The 16,440-nt window shown below is 56.4% G+C and overlaps 1 protein-coding gene across 2 annotated transcripts in view; it reads right to left on the bottom strand.

Annotated features, from left to right (window-relative positions):
* Positions 1 to 15,911, bottom strand: part of RHBDL3 (rhomboid like 3) — a 42,438-nt gene extending 26,527 nt beyond the window's left edge. The window contains exons 1-3 of one of the 2 annotated variants that reach the window (XM_065896931.1): positions 15,801 to 15,911; positions 14,268 to 14,291; positions 70 to 228 (exon numbers count right to left, since the gene is read on the bottom strand). In XM_065896931.1, coding sequence (XP_065753003.1) covers positions 70 to 228; positions 14,268 to 14,291; positions 15,801 to 15,911 — 294 coding nt within the window. The remainder of the gene's footprint in view (positions 1 to 69; positions 229 to 14,267; positions 14,292 to 15,800) is intronic. The other variant, XM_065896932.1, reaches the window with a different exon arrangement.
* Positions 15,912 to 16,440: the final 529 nt, after the last annotated feature.

Consider the following 16,440-nt stretch of genomic DNA (forward strand, 5'->3'; position numbering starts at 1 on the left):
CCAAAAGGATCCTCTAAGCCACACCCCCAAACAGGCCTCTCCCAGTGGCGAGGGGCCCAGAGCGCTCACCAGGTTGACAAAATCCTGGTAGCAGATCTGCCCATCGGCATGGCTGTCGGCGAGAGCCAGCAGCACCTCCCTCTTGTGCGGGTCCAGCTTGGAGCTTTGGCTCTCCAGGAGGCTCCGGAACTTACATGTGCTGATGTAGCCCGTGTTCCCAGGGTCAAACTGAGGGAGAAGCACACACACCAGCGGGGTCAGCAGGGCTCCGTCTCCCTCTCCACACTGCCCCGGGTGCCCCATCACCGTCACCACTCACGGCTCCTGTCTCCGGCCCTCTGCTGACAGAGGGCTAGGTGGCATCTGGGATGTTTCCAAGGCCCCCAGGGGAAACACCCAAATAGGGCGGACAACCACTTACAACCCTAGAAGGCCCTGGAGACCTCTGAGGTCGCCCAGCGCAGCCCTGTGGTGCGTGGAGAAGGGAAACGGAGGTTCAGAGAGGTTATTACTCTCTGCCTTTACTCCTGACCCTGGACAAGGGGAAAGAGGGAATGAAAAGGCGATGAGTAGAGGAACATGAGGAAATCTGGGGCCTGGGGCGGAGGGACTGAGCGGGGAAGGCACGAGGCCCCGGGCAGCGGGGAGCACAGCCTGCACAGCGCTTCCGCATCTGCCTGCCAGCCCCTCTCCCACGCCTGCACCCACGTACACCCCACACAGGGCTCCCCAAAGACACTGTGCTCTGTTTGGTTGTTTTTATTTGGGGGCCATGCCACACAGTATGTGGGATCTTAGTTCCCAGACCAGAGATCGAACCCGCGCTCCCTGCATTGGAAGTGCGGAGTCTTAACCACTGGACCACCAGGGAAGTCCCTGGTTGGATTTTTGACGCTGCCCTTTTCCCTCTGCAGCTTTGCACACGTGGGCACCTCTGCCTAAGACTCCCTCTCTCCCCTTGTCTCCCTGGGAGACTCCGACTCACCCTTCCGACTCCTCAGATGTCCCGCGTCCAGGGAGCCTTCCCCCAACACGTGATCTGCATCCCCTGCATGTCAGACAGCCCTCTCGCCTCCACCCTGCACTGGCCTCCATTTTCAACTCCTTGCTGGTTGGTGCACAACTTTCCCCGGGGCTTATGGCACAGAGCTGGGCAGAGTCAGCACTCAGTGAAGATTTGTTGGGTGAACAAGTAGATGTTTGGGTGAAAAGACAGGTACTTTCCAAGGAAAGGCTCACAGGTTCAGTTAGAAAAGGGGCTTATTCATCTCTCCCAGAGAAGCACACAAGCTTTCTGTCACCCGTCCATCCCCTCTCCTTCCCTGCAGAGCCCAGTGTCTCCACTCAGTACACACTAACGAGCTGCCAGGTTGCCCAGGGAAATCCTGTTCACAAACCCCGTCCCCACATGAATTCACTGCACACGGAGGTGCTGCTGAGGGTTGCTGAGATTTTAAAAGGCAGACAGACGTCCGCGTGTGCATGACAAGGGAGCCCGAAGACCGAACCCACCTTTCCCTCTCTTCTGGATAAGGTCAGTGAAGACTATTTTCGGAAGGCTGATGCTATGTGCAGCCTGTCTAAGACAATCCAGGAGAAACAGCCAAGAGTCACAAGTCATGACTCCTTCAATTCTCCCCAGATCTCAACGAGAGAGGACATCTCTAATGAGGCCTATTTAAACATCTGCCTGTGTACCCAATCCTCCACCCAAAATACCAGATTTCAGGGATGACACCTCTTCGGTTCCCACCATCGAGTACTTTAGGAAACTCACCTACCCTCTGTTCCAGAAAGATCTTCACGAGTAAACACGCCTAATATTTGCTGAGTGTTTTCATGGGGCCAAACACCACACCAAGCATTTCATGTAAATATATGATTTCTTTGACCTCCTGCCGCGACCTTATGAGCGGGTCCTATGGTTATATCTCCATGTCACACACAGATGAGGAAGTAGAGACACGGGAAAACGAGCACAGAGAGGTTAAGTGACATGTCTGCAAGTGGCAGAGCCAGGATTCCAGACCCGGGCAGCCCGGCACCGCCTCTAACCACTGGCTGCCGCTGACCGTCAGCCTCTAGGGCCTCTGCTCTGCTGCTCAGAAGCCAGATGTCAAGGGTCAAAGAGGTGAGTGCAGGCCCGGGAGTGGAGGGGCTCCAGGAGCCACACGGGCCCACTCTACACAGATTTTTTAAGCAGGAAAGAGCTCATACAGGAACAGTTCTGATCTCCTTATAGCTCAGACAGGAAATGACGCCTGGGGTGGCAAAGCGGAGACGGCAGCTAGGGAGGGTCTCCTTCTCTGCCTGGGACCCCTCCCGTCTCCACAGGCTGGCACTGGCTACAGGGACTCACCAGCCTGGCCCCTGCCTGGGCCCACGTGGCCCTCGTACTGGGTGGGCTGACGTGGGGGATGAGAAGCAGCCCCGAGCCCTGGGAAGATCCATCCCCTCCCTAACCCTCCCCTGGTGAGCACAGCAGGGGGCAGTGGGCTGCTCACAGCAGGGAGCCTCTGCTGCCCAGCCCGGGGTGGGGGTGGGGGTGGGGGAGGAAGCCAATCCCCGCCCCGGGGGCCCATCCGTGGCTGGGGTGGGGGGCAGTGGGGTGGAGGCGCTGGGATCAGGCAAGGGCCCCTCTCCCTCATTCCAGCTCCAGACAAAGGACCACCTGCTCCCCTGCTCTCCCTCCCCTCCAGGGCTCCCTGCTGTCGTCCTAGTGACAGGGGCTGCCCTGTGGCTCCTCCTCCTACCCCCTACCAGGGCCTGCCAGGCCTGCCCCTAGCACATTACAGGCTCCAGACCGCAGAGAAGGGGCTGGAAGCCGGCCCAGCCTCCCTTCTCTGCCAAAACTCTACCTTTCGTGCCAGGGCCAGACAGCCCAGACAATGGGGGGGCGGTCATCGCTACGCTAATAATGAGGCCTCAGGGATGAAGGAGGGGGACTGGGGGAAAGGGTGGGAGAGGGAGGGAGGGGCCAGCTGCCTGGGCTCCACAGATGTACACGGGACACCTTCCAACCACCACCCCAAACACCTGGGAAGATGAGGGCAAGAGCCCCAGCTGACAGGGGGCAGGGGGCGTGGGGCGGGGGGGGGGGTAGTGCAGAGAGAGGGAGCGAGGGGGAGACAAAAAGAAACACACACAGAGAGGACTCGTGCAGAGGCAGAGAGAGGTGGGCACCACTGCCCTGATGGAGCTTCTAAAGGAGGCTGCGAGCAGCAAGGCAAAATCCCACTCTGGTCTCAGCCACTTACCAGTTTGTGTAATTGAGGGTAAACATCTCGAGCCATAACTGCCTCAGCCTCATTCATCAAGCAGGGGCGAGCGTGCCCTCGGGGTGCGGTGGGTTGAAGCAAACGCAGGGCTGTGCTCTCCAGGGCCCAGGGCCGCCCGGACTCAGTGTCCGGCTCCACTTGCCTCATTCGAAGCTAGGAGGGAGCAGCCCTGCCATGGAGGCTTGGCCGACCCTCCTGGACACCATTCCCGCCTTTGGGCCTCCTCAAGGGCAGCTTTGGGGACAGGATCATACAAGCACCGTGGTTTGGAGCTTTGGGGGAAACAAACCCTACAAATGCAATTTCCTTGTCAATAATGTACTGAAGGTCCTGAAGCTCCCCGTCCTGGGTGCTCCATGACCCAGATTCACCCACTTTGGACTGAAGGGGGGCTCTTGGAATGAGGTCTAGGTTGGGTGGGTTGGAGACAACCTGACTGGGGTTAGTCTGGGGGTGGCGGGGCAGCGGGAGGAATGGGGCTGTGAACAGCCGCAGGCAGAGGCCCCTTGGAGAGCCAGGAGCATCCTTGCAGCTGCCTCCCCAGTGCTGTGCAAGGCCAGGTGTGTGTGTGCGTGTGTGTGTGTGTGTGTGTGTGTGTGAAGGGGGAGCCCACATTCAGCCTGCGTGGAGGCTGCTGACACAGAAGAGGAGGAAAACACAAAGTGACGAGTGACCCTCCCACAGCTCCCGCCCACCTGCCTTGGCCTTGAAAAGAGCTTCAAGACTCCAGGGGCGCTTAATCCCACCAGCACCCAGCCCTCTGGCCCCTTAATCCTCTAGGTCGCCAGTTCTCCCCACCCCCGGCGCCCCACGCATGCTCTGCCATATATATATCCCATCTCCCGCCCTGGGCCCCCTCCTAGCTCACCTATGACCTTGGATGCAAAAAGGACCCACCGGATTCTCTCTGTACTGTTGCCACCTAGGGCTCTTCCCCTCCTCTGGGGCAAGGAGTTGGGGGAGAGTTCTGGAAGGAACCCCGGCCCCAGCTGCTGTGCCATCTTGGGCAGATCATTAACCACACTGCCTCACTTTCCCCATCCACCATGTAGTAGGAACTCTCCCTTCCTGGGGCGATGTAAGGTGGTCCCGTCCCAGCCTAAGCATACCATACGCAAATGGGGTCTGGGGAAAGAGACATCCACAACCCACACAGCCCATGGGGGCAGCTGATCTTCAATTCTGCATCTTTGCTCGGTCAAAGGGCTGACGGGAAATTTGGAATGAGGATGAGGCAGCTCACATTTGGGGGGGGGGAGGGGGGAGGTCTGTGCTGTAGGAAGGACCTGGTGACACTGGAAAGAAGGACAGCAGGTCAGGAAATGACAAGTCATGATCCAGGAGAGCTGAACGGAACCTCAGTGGTTTTCAAACTGCTCTGCAGAGTTCTAGGGGCGGGGGGACTTCCGAAGCCCAGCGAGGTGGGGCAGGGGTTGCCAAGCGGCCCCGTTCTGAGTTTTCTGTGTTGGCCTTCTGCATACTGCCTGGTTGAACAGCAACGATGGTGGCTGTGTATGCAGAATACCTGCCAGGTATCAGGTGCTACCTCACTGAAACCTCAGGTCACCCCCCTATGTCCTGGTTTCTCTGGGACAGTCCTGGCTTCTTACACCTACTGTCTGAGCATGACTTTTTTTCTTTTTTGGTTGTGCCTGCACAGCTTGAGGGATCTTAGATCCCTGACCAGGGATCAAACCCACGCCCCCTGCAATGGAAGCACAGAGTCCTAACCACTGGACCGCCAGGGAAGTCCCTGGGCATGATTATTTTTTTTTTTTTTTTTTTTTTTTTCAGTACGCGGGCCTCTCACTGTTGTGGCCTCTCCCGTTGCGGAGCACAGGCTCCGGACGCACAGGCTCAGCGGCCATGGCTCACGGGCCCAGCCGCTCCGCGGCATGTGGGATCCTCCCGGACCGGGGCACGAACCCGTGTCCCCTGCATCGGCAGGCGGACTCTCAACCACTGCGCCACCAGGGAAGCCCCCTGGGCATGATTATTAACAGTGTCCCTTTCACCCTCAAAATCATCCCAATTTGGATAATAAATTATGTGGTCCCCCCATTTAAACCTCACAACAACCCTACGAGGTAGGTGCTATTTTACATGGGGCACCAAGAGCAGAGTTGCCCAAGTTTGAAGAGTTGGTAATTGGTGCAGGTGGACTCACATCCAGGTGGACGGGCCCAGAGCTCGCACTCTCCCATCATTAGGATGCCATGGCTAAAAAGGGTTCGAGAGACCCCAGTTCAGTCCTCCCATTCGTTCATTTAACAAATACTTGCTAAGGATCGACTGCGTGTCTGGCATCACACTAGCTTTATGGACAGGGAAACAGGTGCAGAGAGCAAAAGAAACTAGCTCAAGGTCACAGAGCAAGTTAGTGGTCAAGATGGAAATAGCTCAGGGTTCCTCCACAGTGGTTGGCTGGTCCAGCATTGCTCTTCCTTGTTTTTCTCTGTCCTGTTCTGTCGTATGAAATATAACTGGCTCAGGGTTTCCCAGTGTGTGTTTTGTGGAACACCAGGCCCAAGACGGTGCATGAAATAAGGGTGCTGTGGTTCCAGAAGTTTGGGAAACCCTTTTGGAAGGGTGTGATGTATAAAACCATATTAAAGGTTCTTCAAGATCTTACAGTGGAGAATCCTGTCTGATTTTGTTCAGCCCAGCATTTCCCAAACTTACTGGGTCTTTGATCGTAATATTTTTTCACAGTAACACTCCATGGGACACAATCTGGGGAAAATGCATGAATCCACAGCAGAGTTACTTTTCCCTTTTGTGAAACCAGGCCCCTTTGTCAGTGGTTCCGAACCAGCCTTTCGCCTCCATCTCATGAGTGGCACAGGCCCTCGAGGCGGCTGACACTTTGTCCGGAGTCCTCCAGCCAAGTTAGAAGCCTGCCGGATGCAGGCCCCAGCCAGAGGGTTGAGGAGGGTACCGGGCCCTGGGAGTGGCCGAGGAGGAAGTGACTGGCCTAATGGGCTGAGCTTCCAGGGAACCAAGCCCGCAGGGTCTGGGATCTGCTTGCTCAGCACCCAGGACAGCAGCGCCACTTCTCCCCTCCCTGCTGCGGGCCCAGGAGCCCAGCCAAGGCGTCAGAATCCACCCACCGGCAGCCAAGCAGAAGAGAAAGAAGAAAGGAACACGTCTATTTTATAGCTCTTATGTTATGTGTGATCTGCACCAACTCATTTCCAGGACAATTCCATGTCTGGTCCCTTCTTCTCTCTCCCAGGGGGACCTCTCCCTCTCCTTCATCTCGAGAGGTCCATGTCCTCAGTGAGGGGTGTGGGAGCCCAAAGGTAGCACCTAGGGAGCCATCCTTGTGCAGACCTCTCACGCCTGGAAGGTCGGGACCTGGAGTCTAAGGAAGCCTCCCATCTCAGGCCCCACTGTCCCCCTCTGTCCACTGAGACAGAATAAGCCCTGGGACAGGACCACATGGTGTGCGTGCCGGGGGGGGGGGGGGGGGGGGGGGGGGGGCAGCAGAAGGTGCAGACAACTGCCCCTCCCCACTCAGGGCTCATCTGCTGGCTCCCTGCATCCTCACCCGGCTTCTGAGCAGAGCGGAATTAATGAGGCTGCCCAGGGGTCTCCAGCTCAGCAGAGCAGTCCCCATCCAACAGCCACAGCCCACCAGGGAACTCAGGCCCATTCAGGGATATTTACAGCCCCATAAATTAGGCCCAGGCCTGCAGCTGCTGAGGTCAGGAGGCGAGGTTAGGGGAGTAGCAGATTTCTCTAGCGCTTCTACCTTGCAAATGAAGATGCTAATTCGCCCCACAGAGGAAACCACCTCACACCATCCCCTGACTTTCCCCCCACACCTGAAATACTCATTGGCACAAATATTCGATTGCTCTTATTCTCACATCAACCCTAGAGTATAAGTGTGATTAGTCCCATTTAACAGATATGGAAACTGAGGCACACAGAGACGAATGACTTGTCCAGAGGCACTTCAGTGAGTAGAACAGGGTACCATCGGGCCTGCTTTCAGCTGAAGCTAGGAGTGGATTTATAAAGACCTCAAGCCTCCCTGGGCAGAAGAGAGACCAGTTCCTTTTAGGCCAGGTTCTGACCCCTCCTGCTCTCCAGTCTCCCCACTTGGAGGCACGAGGGGGCTCTGGTGCTCCCCTGGGATTTGGCCAGGCATCTGACAGCTGGGGAAGCTTCAGCAATTCGATGATTCCCAGTTACATTATTTCTGTTCTTCCAGCTGCCACCCCAGGGTTCTGGGGGAGGGAGCTCATCCCTCTCAAGGGGCTTCTCCCAGAAGCTCCAAGTCAGGCTCCTGAACATCCCCCTGATAAGTCAAAGAGCTGAACCCCAGGATCTGAGGTGGGCAGGCTGATTAGGAAGCTAGAACACCCTTCCATCAGCAGAGAAGCGGAGGACATCCTGGCCTGAATCCAGGCTGAGCCGCTGGACAATTGGCAAATTTCCAGAAAACTACCCAGCTCTCTCTCTCTCAACACCTGGGCCGTGAGAAGAAGAGCTCTCAGACTTTCCCCGGAAGGCAGAAAGCTGGGGTCAAGTGGGGGCCGCCTCTTTCCTCCAGGCCTGCCCATCTCCACCCTGAGAGAGAGCCTCCTGGAAGACCCTGCTTCTCCCCCTTCAAACCACAGAAGGCCTTGGAGGCACACAGACTCTGAGGGGGCAGCCAGGGGTTGTGACTCAGAGGCAGGCCTCTTGGGTCCCAGGAGCCGACGTAACACCTGTGCTGCCTCGCCCAGGTCCAACCATCAAGGACAACTGGGGACTGAAGCCAAGTCATGGCCATAAAGGTAGGAGTCCCAGGGGAGCTGCGGGCAGGGAGAGGTGGGAGGGTTCGAGCAGGGAGGGGTCTTAATCTGCCCCATCCCACCCCCTTCAGCCTAAACTCATTTCCTCTTGCTGCTTCTCCTGGAATCCACCAAGGGATCCCTCTGGTTCCCCAGAAAAGAGAGATCCAGGGAGAAGGAGGGGAGTGGGTTGTCCACAACTCGAGATACACATCAGCTCACTTCCATAATAGAGAACAGCGCCCTGGGCCTAATCTCACAGTCGATCACCAGGAACTGCCAAATCTGAACGCTGGGCAGAGCAGGCCCGCCCTAGGGTCTGGCCACGTGGTGCCCGATGCCTCATTCTCGCCCTCACCCTCTGCCATGCAGGCAGCCAGTGAGCGGAGGGAAAATGCTTGGGCGTCCACATTCCCCCAGGCAGCCTCTATCCAAACACTTCTCTCCTTTCTTTGGAAAGTTCAGGGGGAACGTGGTTTTCCAGCTCCTGCCCTGAAGAAGTCAGTTTGATATGGTGGAAGGAACCCCAGACTGGGGATCTGGACACTTTGATTCAAGACCTAGAACTATTACGTGGCCAGAGGTTATTTTGAAAACAGTGTTAATTTCTTTAAATTCCAGTAACGCGGTAACCACCACCATATTTATCAGGGGCTCACCGCACACTGTGCCACGTGCTATACACACACCATCTCATCAGGCCTCACCACAGCCCCGAGGGCAGGCAGCTTACTGATGAGAAAACCAAGGCTTGGAGAGGTCACCCGGCTTGCCCCTTGTCACACGGCGAGGAGGAAAACTGGGACCCGAGGCAGACTCCGTGTCCTCGCCCCTGCCTGAGTCACTCAGGGTGCCAAGGAAGCAGATGGAAGCCTGTGAGGCCCGGGTACAGGAACACCGGTCAGAGAGGGAAAGAAAGCAGAGCCGGGCTCTAGTTCCAGCTCTGACATTAATGCACCCAGTGACCTCAGAAGGTCTCGGACCTCTGCTTCCTCATCTGCAAAATGAGCAGATCGGACAAGATGCTTCCACCGACCTTCTACTAATCCACAGTCCTTGAGGTGGTGGCAGCCCCAGAAGGGCTGACACAGGCGAGGTGGCCGCACAGTCAGGGCCTGCCCCTGGAGAAGACATTAGAACCCAAGACAACACGTGCAGGGACGTAGCTGGACTTGTTCGCTCCAACATGTGCGTGCCTGTTCCGTGTCAGGCAGGCAGGAAGGCAGCGAGCAACCTCAGCTCCCTCGGCCCCGCTGCTCAACCGCTATCAAATGCATTTCTGGGAGTGGTCAGGGGTAAAAGGGTTAATTCAGCATGACTGCTGGGGTCACTGGGCCAGGAGCAGGGTAGGGAAGTTGGCTTTGCGGTAGAAGGAAGTCCACAGACTCTAGGGGCCTGGATGCCACCTGATAAGGGGTTGGAGATGCAGAGCCTGAGTAAGGGAATCCCTCTCTGCTGGTTCATCCTGTGTCCTGGGGGCTGACTCTGGGGCAGGTGCTTTCTGTGCGGCTCTTCACTAATCCATACAGCAGTCTCATCTGAACCTCTTTCCACCTCCCAGAACCCTCTTAAGCCAGCCCACAGGGCTGTAAATGAGGCAGGCTTCAGGGTCAGGCTAAGGGAAGACCCTCAGGCTGGAGGCAAGGAGGCTGGAGGCAAGGAGGCTGGACAGGGGAGACACTTGGGAAAAGCAAGCAGAAAAATCCTCCGGGCGCAGAAGTGGCTCTCTCCAGGAGCCGGGATTTGGAAGGAGCTGGTTTAGAGGCTTCGGCCTTTCCTATAGGGGCCTGGATCTCAGAAGCAGCCCTGTGCTTCTTCCAGCAAATTCTGGTTCCTGGACAAAAGACAGTTGTCAAATGTCCACTGGGGGTTAAGACTCTGGGCCTGCACTGCAGGAGGCACAGGTTCGATCGCTGGTCAGGGAACTAAGGTCCCACATGCCACTCGGCGTGGCCAAAAAAAAAAAGTTCACTGGGTATCAGACATCACTAAGAGAGTTTCCACTTCCATTTAACTCCCACAGTCATCCCTGGAGTTAAAGATAACCCTTCCCATTTTAGAGATGAAGAAATTGAGGCTCGGAGAGCTAATGTTGCTTGACCTCAATCACAAAATCAGTAAGGCTTGAACCCAGGACTCTCTGACCCCACTTTCAGGGTTCTCCCCAGCAGCCCACGCAAGCAGCTCCGTGCTGTGTTCGTAGCATGTTTATAATTTTGGAGGGATAGTCAAGACTTGTCTGCTTCCCTTCTGGGAGATTAGCCAAGTTAGGGTCCCTTCTTGAGGTCTGGAAAATGCATGCTCCTAGTCGGAGGGAAAAAGGGAGACAGAATCAAGTTCCTTTCAATTCTCCCTTTTCCCTCTTGCTTGCTTGAGCTTGGAAAGCAATTGTGCTCTGTTGACTTAACAGAACTCTGCTCCAAACCCTTTTGCTCATTAAACATTTGGAGATCTTGAAGGCATTTGTAAGGGTGAACCTGGAAATGGTTTTCCAACCCTGGAAACCTTTTATGGGTTAGCGGGCTCCAGCCCCATACCTGCCATGGATCTGCTATTTGACCTTGGGTCCTTGAGGGCACCTCCCTGGAGCTCAGGAAGGGACTGGGAGTGAAACTATCAGAGCATAACCTGAAAAAGAGGAGCTTGTGGGAAACCTATGGGAGCAATAACTAAAGGGTACATTACCTGGGCACAATTGTTAATATCAGGGGAGAAGATCAGAAATCAAAAATAAACCTAACCACATATACAAATTTACCAAATGATACAATTTCTCAATATATAAAGGAAGGCTTTCTTGGGACTTCCCTGGCGGTCCAGTGGTTAAGACGCTGTGCCCTCACTGCAGGGGGCGTGCATTCAATCCCTGGTTGGGGAAGGAAGATTCTGCATGCCTCGTGGAGCAGCCAAAAAGAAAAAAAAAAATTTAACTAAGTAAATAAGTAAGTAAATAAATTAAGCCTTTCTTAATAAGTGATGCTGGTGTAACTGGATAGGAATAGGATCTGGATGGAGTAAAGAGTCAGACAATTTTTTTTTTGAAATCAGAGAAAAAAACAGTAGGAAACAGAAGCACATATTTATGCGATCTGAAGAGGGAAGAAAAGTGTCTCAGCTCCAAAGCAACATAAGGAATCATGAAGAAAAGGCCCAACAGATTCAGCTGTAGAAAAATAAGACATTTTTAGCATGATATTACACTATAATGACAGGTTAATATTTATGGTAACTTTAAAATCTAGTATTTAGGGAAACCACCCAAGGATATGAAAAGAGTTTCCTTAAGAAGTTCAAACAGGAAACAAACACCTGGAACATCTGGGGGTCAACGTGACGATCTTCAGGTTTCCTGTCTGTTGTAATTTCTGGGACCTGTGAGGAAACACTGGGGAGGGGGTGAGGTTGGGTGGCGTGTTACACCCCGGCTTGAGCAGACCAGACAAATGTCCAGGATGCCGGGGGTGGGCGGCAGCCAGGTAAACATCCAAGGGACTGGGGTCACCTGTTTTCTGCACCTCCAACTCCCCAAAAGGCATTCAGGCCATTGAGTTGAGGGGTGACCACATAGGACCAAAAGGCCAAGGTCATGGCTTCGAGCCCTTGGATCCAATTAGGGTCATGTTGGGTCAAAGCTACTCTACATGCTGAAGAGCGAGACAGCACAGAGGCACCGGTCTAATTCCATTCCTAACACCTGGAAAAAGGTCCCAGCTGATCCTGGTTTGAAACCAGGTGACCACTGGCATCCCCTTGACCCAGGATGGGAAGGAGGACTGACTGGGGCCAGCCTCCCAATCCAGTGACCTCGGGAAGGTGAATTCCAGGGCCACATTAGTTTACAGGGATTCTGACGGATGTCATGTGAATCCTACCCCATTCAGCAGAGTTTGACCCATCAGGGCTATTTCTGTAAGAAATTGTGGGAAGGTTGCCTGCAACCCCCAGCCAAACATTCTTTCCTGAGTACACCAAGTTCACCATCACCAAATCCTTCCTTTAAGTAGGCCCAGAGGAAGAGTCAGAAAGGATAAGACCCCTCGGCTTTCCAAATAACCCGGCGTCCTTCTGAAGTTGTACATCCATTTATGAAGCTTCACACCAGCTTTGCATTCAGCCCTATCAGGGGACTGGTCCAGGTGGGCTACACAAAGAGGGGGAACAGACGCAGAGGGACTGGATATCTGCCAGAGGTCAGGCCCCCGCTCAGGAGCAGTTCTTCTCAAACACTAAAGCACCCATAGGAAGGAAAACAACAGAAACAGGCTGTTAAAGCCCCGTGAGGGCTGGGGAGCGGACCTAAGGCAGAACTTATCATGAGAGAAAAAACTGTCCAGAGTTAAGTTCTGGGAGTTTCTTTCTGAGAATGAATTCTGTCTGTCCAGAATGGTTTCTGAGTGGGCCTTCCCAGAAGCAGGCGGATGCTCTTTGTGACACCCAGGATCTCCCTACAGTGGGAAAAATGGGATTTCACAGACCACGCGCTGATATTAGGTGCTATACATTCTCTCTGCTCCCTCAAGTTCCAGATTCTTTCTCCTAAAAGTTTTCCTCCATTCGCCCAAATAGTTCATTTTACAATGTAAACACACACACACGCAGGGATTGGCAAAGGAAATTAATCAAAACGAGAAAGACACAGACAGAGGGAAAAAAAGAATGATACACTTTGTTCTAGGTTTCGATTCTAAATCTGGCAGGAGGTGTGAAGGGCTGGCAGCTTGCTGGCCGTGGTATCTGTGGCAGCAGGCAGCTCCCTCCTGCCTCAGGGCGTCAGGCCAGAAGTTTATGTACTCTTAAGAGCCGGAGGGAGAGATGGTGTACCCCAGAGGGACAGGAGCGGTAGGATGCTCCCCAAGCCACAGCCAGGCCTTGTGTTAAGGTGGGTGACAGCCCCCAATCCCCACCCCAGGCACACCGTGCCTTTCCAGCTGAATTCCGTGTTGTCAGTCCCACTTGGCCGTCTGCATTTAGCTGACTCCTCAAACTGAACTGGTCTGAAACCAAAGTTGTCAATTTTACAAACCCCCCTGCCCCCAGCCTGACTTTTCCTTCTCCTCCTAGGTGCAGAACCTCAAAGTTATACATGTGGTTCACCTCATCTATTTGGGTCTAATAAGATCTTCCAATTCTCCCATCACCATGTCCCTCTTCCTTTCCGCTCCCACTGTCATCTTCCAAGTCAAGGGCTTGTCTCCATTCATGGCAGCAGGCTCCTGGCCAGTTCCTCTCATCCCTGCAACCCATCTCACCTCTATCCCACTCTCACACAGGATCTTCCCAAAGCACTGCCTGGATCTGGTAACAAACTTGTCAAAAAAGCTTTAAAGGCTTCCCCTGCCTCCAACAGGACGAGGTCTGGTCCGTGCTACTTTTTCAGCTTTATCTACCTCTCCAACCCAACACGCTCCCTCTGGCCCAACCAGACTGGTCTCTTAAAGTCACACACACTTCATGGTATAGTCATTTTCACCCCAGGACCACAATGCTCACTATTCCCCCACATTGGGACAGCTCTTGCCACCTCTCCTTCTGCATCATGAAACGGGGAGGGAGAAGGAAACACATAACAGCACACAACAGGAGTACCAAGCAAAGAAGAGAACCATTTCCCCGCTGAAGGTCAAATGTCCGTCTCCCGGTTCCAAAGCCAATGCGCAGCACTTCCAACTCCATCCACCACGCCTAGGCTCTAAGCATTGCGAACAATCACATACAAGTTTCCAGCTATGACTCCCCCATCCCTGCAGCAAAATTAGAGTAGAGTCAGCTTTCAGAAGTGCTCATATCGAGTCGCCCTTCAAGGATGGCAGAGATTTGACTTCAGTGGCTCTCTGATGGTGGAGGGGGGAGAGGAAAGGGGACGTTAACCTAAGCCCCTCCCCCTCCTCACCAGCCCCAAAGGTGATCCCCTGGCATACAGAGAACGTCCCAGGCTTTCAATACATATTATCCAGTGTCTCCCTGGTATAAAGCCGGTCCTGGTGAAGTGGCGTTGGGAGGAGGAGGCAGGGAGGGAGGGAGGGATCTCTCAGGGGAGCCCCCCCGCCCCCCAAACCTGGAGAGCAGGACCGTTCATTTCCAGAGCTGCCTTAAGCCCCACGTCACCGTCTCAGGAGTGCAGAGCTGGGGAAGCCCACGCAAGCAGGGAGACTGCGGGGAGGGCTGGAAGGAACGCGGGGGGGGGGGGATTTAACTGCTCACATACCTGATCAAACAGGACTTTCCAGTGCTGGTAGAGAGGGAGGCCATGCAGCAGAGGAGGAAGAAGAAAGAAAGAAAGAAACACACTTATCACCAAGGCCTCTGTAGCCTCCCAGCGGCTGCCCAGGCTCAGGGACCCGCGCGGACAAGAGATCAGGAAAACCTGGGAGAAGCTTCCCAAACGAGTCTACACATAGCGAAGGTGGAGAACTCAGGTTGGGGAGAGACAGCGTCCCTCATTCTGGGACAGGCAGGAGGAGACATCAGCAGAACAAGGGTGATCCTCAACAATTGCTAAACAGAGTCGTCCAATTCTGTCCGAGGGCCTCTAATAACTTCTGCTGGCTAAAGCTTATCTCCGTGGGAATACACGCCCAGGTGCAATTCCTGCAATTCCATCAGACCTGCTGCAACGGTCTCCACCTGCTGGGGGCCAATGACCCCTGTCAGGAAAATCCACCCCTGCATAAGCATTAACATTTTGCCTGTAGTTTGGGAGGAGGGGGTTTCCGCCTGCACTGAAACCCACCCCCGGCCTCTTTCCAGACTGAGTCTAAGTGATGAGCACATGAGAGTCAGCCAGAGTGTTGGGGCCAGAAGCAAGTGAGGGGTTTAATCACAAGAGTTACAGGGGATACAACCCAATTCAGACTTTCCGGCTGAGGTCTGGCAGGTTGAGGGCCTGGCTTCACTTCCTTGTCCCCACCCTGAGAGGGAACGGGCAGGACGTCTGCCCAATTTTTCACCTCTGTTAGCGGGTTAACCTCGGGAGGAAGAAGCTTAAGAAACTCCAGTTCCCAGGACTCCCCAGTGCCGGCTCTGCCCACGGCTCCCAGGACCGGAGGGAGGGAGACACAGGCAGCAGATGGCAGGGAAGCCCTCTAGGGCAGCCCCTCCCTATCCTCGCCCAGGGGACCGTCGCTGGCACCGACGCGGTCTGGGGCTCCTAAGCCCCCCTCTGGGAGTAAAAGCGCTCCCAGCACTCCTTCTCTCCCTCCTCCGGCCGGGCTCAGGGACAGGGGCCAGCTTGAATTTCAATCCCTGTCGCGACAGGGCAGGTGCCGGGCGGGAGCTAATCCGGGAGCGGAGAAGAGGGTCGCCAGACCGGTCTGCGCCGCCGGGTTCCGGGGACTCTGCGGCGCCCGCTCCTTCCCCGGACTCGGAGAGCCCGCAGGTCGCGAGTGGGAGGGGAGGGGAGCCAAGCCACTGCTGTGACGCGGCCGCCTCTGCGGGAAAACGCCGTGTCCCAGGCACTGCACCAGCCGCGAGGAGGGGTCTCCGGCGGCCGACGGGTCCCCAGCACGGCGGCGGGCGCTGCGTTCCGAAGGGAAGCCCGGGGAGCCCAAGCAGGGGGTGGCGCGCGCGTTTCGGGGAGCCCGGTCCCTCCGCCCTCTCTCGCCCGTGGGGACCCGGCCAATCCGGGGTTCTCCCGCGTCACCCTGAAACCTCCCAGTTGCCCTGCGGGGGGCAAGCCGGGGGCAGCTCTCCCCCTGGAGCCCCCCAGAAAGTTTGCCCGGGCGGGGGAGAGGGCACTCACGTCCTCCGGCGCCGCCGGCGGTTGCTCCTCGGCCTCGGGTTCCAGCTCCTCGATGCGCTCCGCCTCGGCGCAGGCGGCCACTGCGGGGCCCGGGCTGGGGTGCTCGCCCATGCCGAGGCGGCGTCCGGGGCCGGGCGCGGCTGCGGGGCTCGTCCCGGGGCTCCAGGCTAACTTTGCGCCGCGGCGGCCGCGCCGCTCGGAGCTCTCAGTGCGCGCCGCGCCGCCTCCGCCTCCGCGCCCGCCCCCATGGTCCCAGCCCCCGCGCCGCCGTCTTGCGACCCCGGGACGCCCGGCCCTCCGCCGCAAACTTCTCGGCTCCCGCGGCCCCGCCGGCCTCCGCCTGCGCCCCGGCCCTACGCCCGGCTCCGAGGCGAGGGCGCCCTTGGGCCGGCCCCGGCCTCCCGGCTCCCCGCGCTGCCTTCCCGCTCCCCGCTCCGCACCCGAGTCTCCTCCTCCCCGCGGACTCTTCGGGGGCGGCGCGCAGGCGGGGGCGGGGCTGCTCCCGGGACCGCCGTCCCCTACCCCCACGCCCCCACCCCGGGCGCCACCACCCGGGCCAAATCGGTCAGAGCGCCGCGGCCCAGGGAGGAGGAGGGCTGCGGCGGGCTTGGCGGGGAAGTGGCTGCAAGGTCCCGGGCGG

The sequence above is a fragment of the Phocoena phocoena genome, chromosome 19, assembly GCF_963924675.1.
Source record: "Phocoena phocoena chromosome 19, mPhoPho1.1, whole genome shotgun sequence".
NCBI classification, from domain to species: Eukaryota; Metazoa; Chordata; class Mammalia; order Artiodactyla; family Phocoenidae; genus Phocoena; species Phocoena phocoena.